Source organism: Xenopus laevis, chromosome 4L (genome assembly GCF_017654675.1).
Source record: "Xenopus laevis strain J_2021 chromosome 4L, Xenopus_laevis_v10.1, whole genome shotgun sequence".
Taxonomy (NCBI): Eukaryota; Metazoa; Chordata; class Amphibia; order Anura; family Pipidae; genus Xenopus; species Xenopus laevis.
In genome coordinates, this window is record NC_054377.1 from 51,468,211 (window position 1) to 51,479,560 (window position 11,350).

Genomic DNA, 11,350 nt, shown 5'->3' on the forward strand with positions numbered 1-11,350 from the left:
AGTTTATCAGCTGAACGCGAGTCTTGACACGCAAACACGTCACTGGGAAGTGTAGTGCTTCCTGAAAGAGAGCAAGATGGCGGTCTGCGTAGCTGTAATAGCAAAAGAGGTTGGTATAGGATATTATTGTGTTTCCACTGGTTTGTGCAGCGGCATTACATCTGTGTTTAAGCATGAAGTAACGACTATAAAGTAAACTGCGGTATTAACGTCGAAGGGAAGGGAGGAATAGGTGGATAAGAAGGAGCCTTCAGGAATAGACTACACTGTGTATTATTATTATTATTAACATGTATTTATATAGCGCCAACATATTGCGTAGCACTGTAATAGACTGTAAGAATATATTATGCCTTAATAACTGTCTTCTCCTTTGCAGAATTATCCTCTTTACATCCGAAGTGTTCCCACTGAGAACCAGTTAAAGTTTCATTATACTGTACACACTTCCTTGGATGTTGTGGACGAGAAGATTTCTGCCATGGGAAAGGCAGTGGTGGACCAGAGGGAACTTTACCTGGGCTTGCTCTATCCCACAGAGGACTACAAAGTGTATCCTGTCACTTCAGTTCCCCACATGGGATATATTATTAATCCGCTATTCACATCTTGTCTAATCTTGCACTTTGCTTTGTTCTAAATGTTACCATTTTGTCATGGATACATATAAAGCCAAAGTAAACAACAATCAGAATCATGTTTTCTGCTTTCAGAAGCAGTTTAGATACTACACTTTACATACTATGCTGTACTGAAACGATTCAATGAATTTGTAGTAAACTTGAGTTAATATTATTATATTTTTTTCTATCGGAGCATGATTCCTTAACCTGTGCACAGATATGGCTATGTCACAAACTCCAAAGTGAAATTTGTTATGGTGGTTGATTCCTCAAATACTTCTCTTCGAGATAATGAGATCCGCAGTGTAAGTGATGAGCTGCACCAAGTTATTTTCTTGTATTAAATAAATATAACGTCATTGTGTTGAGTAACAAAATCAAAGAGAATGGAGTGCACTACAAAACTTTGCCCATGTGAGATTTAAAGCTCCCAGCAGGGGAATTCCCCTTGATAAAGGCACCCTTGCTGAAACGTTGGGGTAATTATACCGGAGAATCCGCTTTCAGGCTTATACATTTCTGTGGTAGGTGGTATGTATATGCTCTTTTTTTTTTTTTTTTTTAACTTGTATATCGTGTAAATATGATGTTTTATTTATTTATATCTATATATATATATCTATCTATATATCTATATATATATATATATATATATTGTGCACTCCACAATAAATAGTTGAAAGCCTTGGTGCTGGTAGAACTTACATGTATTCAATGAAACAAAAAAGACCGCACTCACAGGACTTATCATGAAAAAAAAGCCACAAGGGCTGTGCTTTTATTCCTCAACGTTTCGGCTATACATCAAAGACAGGGAGCTGCAAGTTTCACTTCAGTCACTGCACGATACTCTCAACAAGACACTGGGCACCTTTGATGTAATGTTGGTGGATTACACAGGGATATTGACCCTTGATTAACTTAAGGGGGCACTTGATTAACCCTTTAATACACGCTTTAGGTTTCTTCACTATTTATATACATGTGGACGCACTCTGATGACGTCATACACACTAATTTTGGCGCCATAAGTTACATGTTTAAAAAGACCTCACTTTGTGTTATGTTTTCACCTCCTGAGGACGGCTAGAGTTGGATAGCCGAAACGTTGAGGAATAAAAGCACAGCCCTTGTGGCTTTTTTTTCATGATAAGTCCTGTGAGTGCGGTCTTTTTTGTTTCATTATATATATATATATATATATATATATATATATATATATATATATATATATATATATATATATATATATATATATATATATATATATATATATATATACAACTATATGCTGGTGCACTTAAAAATCCAAAGTGTAGTCGTTGCCTGGGTGCTGGTTAAACATATGATACAGAACTTCAAGAAAGAACCTCACTCTCAGGACTTAATTTAGGGGGAAAAAATGTAGTTTATTACAATGTTTCTGCTCCTAACTCAAGCCGTCATTAGGAAGTGAAAAACACAACAAACAAAAACCCTCTTTAAAGGCCCTAATGGCGCCAAAACCCGCTCATGACGTCATCATATGGTGTGTACAATATGCCACTTACATGATTTTAATATACCACACTAATTACCATGGGTTTGACACAGTACTGGGGGCAGGTGGGTGTCGCTCACTAATGGTCACTGTAGCTATACTTTAATTTGATGTTTCACATGCACCTATAATCACGTCCTGAGATCTTGATACATTAACCACTATTATTGTACATACCATATGATGATGTCATGGGTCGGTTTTGGCGCCATTTGGGCCCTTAAAGAGGGTTTTCGTTTGTTGTGTTTTTCACTTCCTGTCGACGGCTTGAGTTAGGACCCAAAACGTTGTAATAAACTACATTTTTTTTTTGCACTAAATTAAGTCCTGAGAGTGCGGTTCTTTCTTGAAGATATTTATATATATATATATATATATATATATATATATATATATATATATATATATATATATATATATATATATATATGTATATGTGTGTGTGCACAAAAGCCATGAATATCTTGTAAATTATATCCTTATAAACGGTGAGTTCTGCTGTCATCAGTTATAAACGGTGAGTTCTGATGTCATTTCTGTCACATGACTCCATGAAACGTGTGTATTATAATAAATAAAGTACCCCTCTTGTAAAATATGAGGATATTAGAAGTCACCTCGAGTTCCATGACCTGTATAAAAACACTCGTCCCTCGGTAACTTATAATATCCTTATATTTTACAAGAGGGGGTACTTTATTCACTATATATTTTATATTAATCTGTAAAAAAGATTTTTTGTTTTTGAAATACCACACTTGTGTCTGATTTTTTGCAGTGTGCAAGATCTATTTATTCTGACATTTTGTTTAGTTAAACACAGTGGTAGCTCTCTATACCAAATTCTTGTTAAAAGAAGGAATTTTACTTTGCCTCCCTACATCATAATGAAAATGTTTTGTCCTTTTTTTTTTTTACCCCCAGATGTTCCGTAAACTGCATAATTCGTACACCGATGTGATGTGCAATCCTTTCTACAATCCTGGGGATTCTATTCAGTCACGGTAATCAGAAAAGCGAAAACATTAACTTTAACACTTATACACAGCTAAAAGAATGTAATAATGTTTTGTAGAAAGCCCTTTCCAAAAACACCTTTCCTGCGAGAAACAGTTTACATAAGAAAGAAGATTTTATCCATTTCTGTTATTTCACAAACTTCAGACCAGAATCTTAGATCTGGCCACTTTAGTGTTTTCTCTGAGAGAGGAAACAAATCAACTGTAGAAATAACCAGAATAAAAAAATTCACCACTTAACCAGATAAAAATATTTAAAACATTTGTTAAATGTAGGATTTTTTTACGTTGAGGGATGCATAAAAGCTTCAATTGAAATGTTTTCAACATACTTTAACTGAAGTGTGTGACAATATAACAGCCTGTATTCATATTAGCAAGTTGGTTCCTTAAACCAACCCACTTCCCTCTTGTGTACTTTTTAAGATTCAGCTTTTTTAATGAACCAGCACCCTGGGCTCCTGCACTGTAAAGATCGTGCAGCTCTGCAGGCTTAGATCTACATGTTAATGGATGGTGCCTAAAGTGTCCTCTATACTGTCCTGCACCTTTAGAGCAGACCTTGTTTTTTTCCAATAAGAAGAGACATTAATTTACACATCTGTGTTCTTATTGCTGTATAATGCAGACAGGTGTCAGAAAGCTGAACAACTGGGTCTGCATAGTGCCAGTAGCTCATAGTGCTGCATGCTGGATATTGTCATGTTGCTCTGACAAAGCTTAGCTGTGTGGCCAAGTGAATCCAGAGACTGGAGTCTAAAGGGAGCTCATTCTAACCCTGCCCTATTTTAAGGGGCTTGTTCATTATAGGTCGATTTGTGTTTTCCCAAAAAAAGTTTCAAGGGTAGTTTCAGTCAAAACTTGAATTTTCGGGGATAAAAAAAAAAATAGAATTTTTCGAGATTTATTATTCCCCGAAGCTGCAAAAAGCCCAAATCCAAAAATACTCCAGCTAAAACCTGCCGAGGTCCCTTGAAGATGTTAATAGCCTTCATGGTTTTCTAGGGGGTTTTCAGTGGTTTGTGAAATCAATTCGAGTTTTTTTTCACCGATAACTCGATCAATTTGAGATATAGAGTCCCCCCCCCCTCCGAATGCATTCAATTGAGTTTTTTACATTTGGGGTTTTTCATAAATAAACAAACATTAGAGTTGTGCATTTATTCGAGGTAGAAAAAAACCTCACAAACCCAACACGTACTGTTCAGAATTTGACTTAATCTGCTCCTGAGGGTATAAACAATATGCGTATACAGGTATAGGATCCCTTTACCAGGAAACCCGATATCCAGAAAGCTCCGAATTACAGAATGGCTGTCTCCCATAGACTCCATTTTATCCAAATAATCCAAATTTTTAAAAATGATTTCCTTTTTCTCTGTAATAATAAAACAGTAGCTTGTACTTGATCCCAACTAAGATATAATGAATCCTTATTGGAATCAAAACCAGCCTATTGGGTTTATTTAATATTTAAATGAATTTCTAGTAGACTTAATGCATGAAGACCCAAATTACGGAAATATCCGTTATCCAGAAAACCCCAGGCCCCAAGCATTCTGGATAGCAGGTCCCATACCTGTATATGCATTTACTTTAAAACTTTGAGTTAAAGACTCTCTTGACATGTACTTGTACTGTAATTTTACTGTAATTACTTTAGCTATACATATTTCTTTCTTTTTCTACCAGGGCCTTTGATAACACAGTCACATCAATGATGGTACCAGCATGCTGAAAATCGACCCAAACATTCAATGTACATTTGTGTTCGTGTAACCTTTGGAGAGATGAGGAGACCATCCTGTATTTTTAAAACTGGACACTGGAGTGTTTTTTACAGAAGAGTTCAGTCATCTTTTGTTTGCTTGAAAACTCAACAACAACAACAGACCTTCTTTCACAGTTGTCGTCCTCACTTGGCTAATTTTGTTTTACTTAGTATTAATCTTGGACTGTTGGATGGCAAAGGATCCTAAGGAGACTTCCTGTCTCAGTTGATTTAAGTTGTAGTAGTAGGAACTAGTATACTATATATTACAATAAAATAATACCCAAATTAAACCTTTTCTGTGTTTGATAATGAATTAATTGCTGTAGCACATGCCACAGTCAACAACACTTTTTAGGCTTTTTCAGTGCCTTCCTTCTCCATATATTCCCTGGACTTTATAAAGGGTACCAATAAGAAATGCCTCAGATGAAAGAAGTAGTCTGCGAACAGCGAAGGAATGTTCTGTACAAAGAGTAAAGTGTCATAATTAAAGTTGCTAAGCCACATGGCAAAATCTGGAACACCTAAAATGTAAGGAAAACAATCTATTTTGCAGCACCTGTATTGGGCCGCCAAGTACCTTTACCTTTGTCTATTGTTTTACCCCTGTCAGAGTGTAATTTCCGTCTTGGCTCCAGTATCTGGAACAATAGTTTAATAAAAAAAAAAAAAAACTTGTTCAGTCATTCAGGGGCACATTTACTAAGGGTCGAATATCGAGGGTTAATTAACCCTCGATATTCGACCCTCGAAGTAAAATCCTTCGACTTCGAATATCGAAGTCGAAGGATGTACCCTAAATACTTTGATCGAAGGATAAATCGATTTTAATCCATCGATTGAAGGATTTTCCTTCGATCAAAAACCCTTAGAAAACTTATGGGGAAGGTCCCCATCGAATGGTTGAATGGGCGAACGATTTTTAGTTCGAGTCGAAGTCGTGGTCTAAGGTCGTAGCAGCCTTTTTACTTCGAATCCTTCACTCGAGCTAAGTAAATGTGCCCCTAACTGTTGTTTGTTGTATGATAAATTTCCAGAGAGCTTTTAGTTAGTGCAAAGCAGTATATGTTGCCTGTGTTTCATGGATCAAGTTTAATGAGACACCGCTGTTTTTTTACCCCATTGTCATTGAGTACATGGTGTATCAGCAGATGAGAAAGGGACACTGATATTTTTCACTTAAATCTAAAATAAAAGTGGGGACGGTGACCATACATTATGTGACTACTTATATGGAAACAAACCATATGGCCTGAACAGCTGGCTACCATACAGATTGGTTAGCTTATGGCAAAATCAATTCCAAATCATTGGAGTGGTTCAAGGACAAAAAAGTAATTGCCCTACAATGGCCTTGATTTAAAGGAACAGTAACACCAAAAAAGTGTTTTAAAGTAATGAAAATATAATGGAATGTTGTACTGCACTGGTAGAACTGCTTTGTTTGCTTCATAAACTGTGCAATAGTTTATATAAACAAGCTGCTGTGTAGTCATGGGGCAGTCATTCAAAGCTGAAAAAGGTTAAAAGTTACAGAATACACAGCAGATAACGGATATACTCTGTAATATACAATGGGATGCTTCAGAACTTATCTGCTATCTACTGTGTGTCCTGTGCTTGAATGGATGCCCCCGTGGCTACACAGCAGCTTGTTAATATAGAATATAGATGTGCATCTATAGCAAACACAAAGCAAAAGAAGAAGACATGCTGCAAGGGAATCCATTACCCGGAGACAGGGGAACAAGAATTCGACTGCTGCTAGTGAAGGCCAATCCTGTGGTAGAACACAGTCAATCGTCAGAAGCACACTTAGAGGCTCACCATATTGCAGGAGTTATAGATACGAGTGTGTAGGTAAAAATCCAAATTCATTTAAATATTCTGCTGAAATAATTGTATAAGGACAAACACATTAAGCAGGCAGGGGAGAACACGTCTTAGCCATGATTGGCTTTATTAAAGTCTTTTTAAGCTTTTTAAGGATATCTGGACTGCAGCCAGCTAAACAACTGATTTTTTATTTATTTTAAATTGTAAATAAGATAGGCCAGCCGGCCAACTGCATAGATTGTTTTACTACACTGTGTTTTAGTACCAATGAAAATTTATTTCAATGTAAGTATAAAAACCACACAAACTTCCAATACAAATCTTTTCCATGTAAAAGCTGGCGATGTAGAAGCTGCAAGATTTTGGAATTGGGAGCAAACTCTGTGTATACAAATTCCTTTACCTAATGGTGGTGTGACCCCCTGATGTATGGCCATACCAGCCAATGTCGATTATGTAGCTAAAAGGGGCCCACTACTCACCAAGAAAAACTGCTTTATTGTGAATGGAAACAACGTTTCAGGGGGATTTTGTGGTTTTCGTCCTCTTTTTTTATTCGTTCATGCCTTTTATATTCTGTTCTTGTAATAAGTAGACATTCATGGTTCTTTAAATTAAGTGGTTGATAAAAACCTTTAAAACTACAAAAAATCTAGTTTTGCTAAATAGGCCTATAAGTCTTTGTCCTTTAATTAAAGTGTACAGAATTTTACCTTCGTACAAAGGAACATTTTTTTTTCTTTACACCTATTTAAAGGCTGATATATTATAAAAAAAAAAAGACAAATGGGAACGGGGGAGGCTGCTGATAATGGGATGTTTTGCTCACTACAGCATATAGGCTTGGGCTAGAAAGGAAACCAGTATCACAAGTTATTGTAATCTATTTGTAAGTGTAAAAATTGCAGCTTCCTTAGAGAAGATTCTAAGCTTGCACGTCCTGTAACATTTCCTGATTTTTGTTATGTGCAGCATTGAAACTGCAAAAAAAGAAAACCATGATTATGTTTTCACATTTCAAGCAAACTTTTACATAATGTACATGTATTGGCTATTTACAGTGCAGATTTGATGTACAAAATCCCATGCGTAGTAGCCCATCAAGTTGTTTCTTCCAACCTTATAATCACCTCTTCCGATACTGGGCTCTCCTTTCTCTGCTGTCAAAGGCTCACATCCAAACTCAGAGCTCCGGGTGCCCAGTGACATATTCACTGAGTGACTGTGATATTTTTTATTACCTTTATTATACAGTACATAAAGTACATTGACGGATCATTGGTAATGGCACCAGCTCCTAGATCTAAGGTTACCAATTGAATTCACTAGTTGGTGCCTGACAAATTGGCAGCCCCCACTGACAAACTTTCCTTTTCCTTCTTAGTGTTTTTAGAAGGCCCACTCTTAGTAAGTTTAGCAAGTCATTTAAATAGTTTATACATTATTTGCCTCTATTTTTTTAGCTCTTTCCAGCTTGCAATTTTTTATATGATTTTAGGGGTCACTGACCAGCAGCCAAACGTGATTGCTCTGTAAGGCTACAGTTTTGTTGTAATTATTATTTTTTTTGTATTACTTATCTTTTTAGTCAGGCCCTCTCATATTCATATCCCAGTCTCTTATTCAAAGCACAGTCTGGTTGCTTAGGTAAACTTAACCCTAGCAATCCTGAAATTGCAAATCAGAATATCCCTATCTACAGCATACTAAAAGTATTTTATTTACTTTGACTTTAACATACTAACCAGATGGAATATGTTATACCTGGGAAACAATTTGTTCAGGTTGAAGTAGAACTAAGTGACACAGGTTAAATAGTAGATAAGCTTTGTAGAATACAGTATACTTAGGAATCTTAACGCATTGTATTCTACAGAGTTTATGTTACCTGTACATTTTCTCCTTTTACAGATTGTATGGCTGCACATCAGCTTATTTAGATTTGTATTCATTTTATATTCTCAAGGAAAAAAAATGTGTGTATATATATATATATATATATATATATATATATATATATATTTGTGCTACTTGTGTGCACAGTGCTGTACATATGATTTTGTCAGTATGGCACTCCAGTTGAGTTGTCATCCGAAATATTATTTGATCCTGTGACCGCCAACAAATCTGCATTGGCTGGTTTTTAAAGAAACTTATTTAAAACAGCTGCTTTATAAAAATATAATCTTATGTAAAGTATCAGTAGTTCAGTGGAGTATAAAACAAAACATAGATTTAAAATCTTTTAATAGAATATCTGTATAAATAAGTCAAACCAACTGGACTTGCTGTGTTTTTTCCTTGAAGACGTTTCACCGGTCATTCAACTGGCTTTCTCAATTCAGAATAACTTGTAAAAATAACATTCTGCAAGTTATTCTGAATTGAGAAAGCCAGTTGAATGACCAGTGAAACGTCTTCAAGGAAAAAACACAGCAAGTCCAGTTGGTTTTTCTTATTTATACAGATATTCCATGACCTGGATGAATGAGAATCTTCACAAACATATCTTTTAATAGAAATTAAGCAAAACTAAGACAGGCCAGCCTCCCTAATTATAAAAAATGTAATCACACAAAAACCCAGCAAAAGGATCTGTTAATCTGAATGTTTAGGACTGGCAGGTTACTGGATAAGGAATCTCTCTCTAATTTAGATCACCATTTCCTTGAGAGATTGTTATTTGAGATGTGTGCTATATTGCAGCCAAAAGTTTTCTAAAATAAACAAATTTAGCTTAAAGGACAAGGAAGCACTGTTCCACTGGTGTTGCCAATATGTTGGTATCCCCAGGTGAAATAAGTCACTACAATTCTCACCCCTGTGCTCCTGTTAGGAAAAATGCACAGGGCCTGGGGTACTAATTAATGCAGTGCCCAGCTACTTACATATCCTCCAACACATCCCTCTTCAGGCTTAGACTCATACATGCATAGTAGAATAGAATATGTAGTAGAATAAGAGTAGAAAATATACCTGAATGAAAGGACACGATTATTTTAATCTCACAGGGTGGTGCATTTTATCCTTTATAAACATGGCTTTATATCACCAGAAGTGCAGACAGGCACATACACTTAGGGCTAGTCCACACGGGGAGATAGCGACGCGTTTGCGGTCGCGGCAACAAAGCGCCGCGACCGGCGCAGGCGACAGTTTTGTATGGGCGCCTATGTAAAAACGCCTGTGCTAACCACACGAGGCGATGCGCTTTTCAACAGTCGCCTGAAAAAGCCTGGTCGCTATCTCCCCGTGTGGACTAGCCCTAAAGGGGTTATTTATTAAAGGTCAAGTTGATTTTTACCTGAAAAAATTTGAGTTTTCAAGGGTATTTTTCAGTCAAAACTCGAATTTGCGGGTTAAAATTCCCTTCCCCCCCCCCCGAGATTTATTATACCCCGAAGCTGGAAATAACTTGAATCCAAAAATACTCCAGATAAAACCTGTCAAGGTCATGTAGAAGTCAATGGCAGAGGTCTCTCGAACCATTTGAAGATGTTTGTAGCCTTCCTGATGTTCGGTATTTTTTCAGTGGGTTTCCCTCAAAACTCGATTAATTTGAGCAATTCAAGTTTTTTTTTCACCAAAACCACAATCATTTCAAGTATTCAAGCTTTTCCCATTTGAGTTTTTTCATAAATGAGAAGCTATTCAAGTTGTGAGTTTATCGGAGGTATAAAAAAACCTCAAACTCAACCTTTGATAAATAACCCCCTATATGTACATTATACGCTGTATTGTGTAGCTTTATGCTACAAACAAAGCCACTGATGTTTAAATCAACATAAAAGCAGTTTTCCCTTACCTCTTGTAGCTGTGTGATCAACCAATATCTTTTTGTGAATTTTTTAACAATGTGCATAAAACAAGCAAGTTCAAAATGGGAAGGCCCATTTATTTAAGGGCGAATTTTAGTGATATGAAAGCTATTTTAAACTACGATTAAACTCTTTCTCTAAAATCATTAATGCCTTGATAGTTATTAAAAGATCCGAAAAAAAAAAGAACGAAAGGAAGAAAACACAAATTTTTCTAAAACCTCAAATTTTTTTAGTTTTTTTCATAACTACTAAAGAAACAAAATCCAAAAAATGTCTAGTCTGAATGGCTAAAAAAAAAAAAAGGTCAGGATCAGCGCAGCTCCCATTGACTTCTATAGGACCTCGACTGCTTTTACTTTTGTATAAGAGTTTTTGTGGTTTTTACACTTAATAAATCTCAACTTTTTTAGAGTTTTAGAGAAATGTTTTTAAAAACTTTAATTTTTGTGGGAAAAAAATCTGATTTGTGAAAAAAAAAAAAAGAAATCGGAATGTTAGTAAATAGTGTGCATACAAAATTTTCTATGTACTCCAGAGTGTGTGTGCAGTGGCGTCACATTTGTATGAGCATGCAGAAGTGTATAGTAGTAGGAAGTATTGACTAAAGGAACTCTTTAGGACTATTGTGCAGACTATACTTCACCTTCCTTCATTAATCTTCATAAACCTTCCTTCATAAATGTGGTGCATGGTATAGAATGTTTATAAGCAAAATGGATGCACTAGTATTTCTTTTC

At 35.9% G+C, this 11,350-nt stretch overlaps 1 protein-coding gene across 1 annotated transcript; it reads left to right on the forward strand.

The window, feature by feature from the left end:
* Positions 1-65: 65 nt before the first annotated feature.
* trappc2l.L (trafficking protein particle complex subunit 2L L homeolog) lies at positions 66-5,246 on the forward strand. The gene is given in 5 exon segments (NM_001095239.2): positions 66-109; positions 380-552; positions 841-928; positions 3,088-3,167; positions 4,875-5,246. Coding segments are annotated over 5 exon segments (420 nt in total). The 5' UTR covers positions 66-76; the 3' UTR covers positions 4,921-5,246.
* Positions 5,247-11,350: the final 6,104 nt, after the last annotated feature.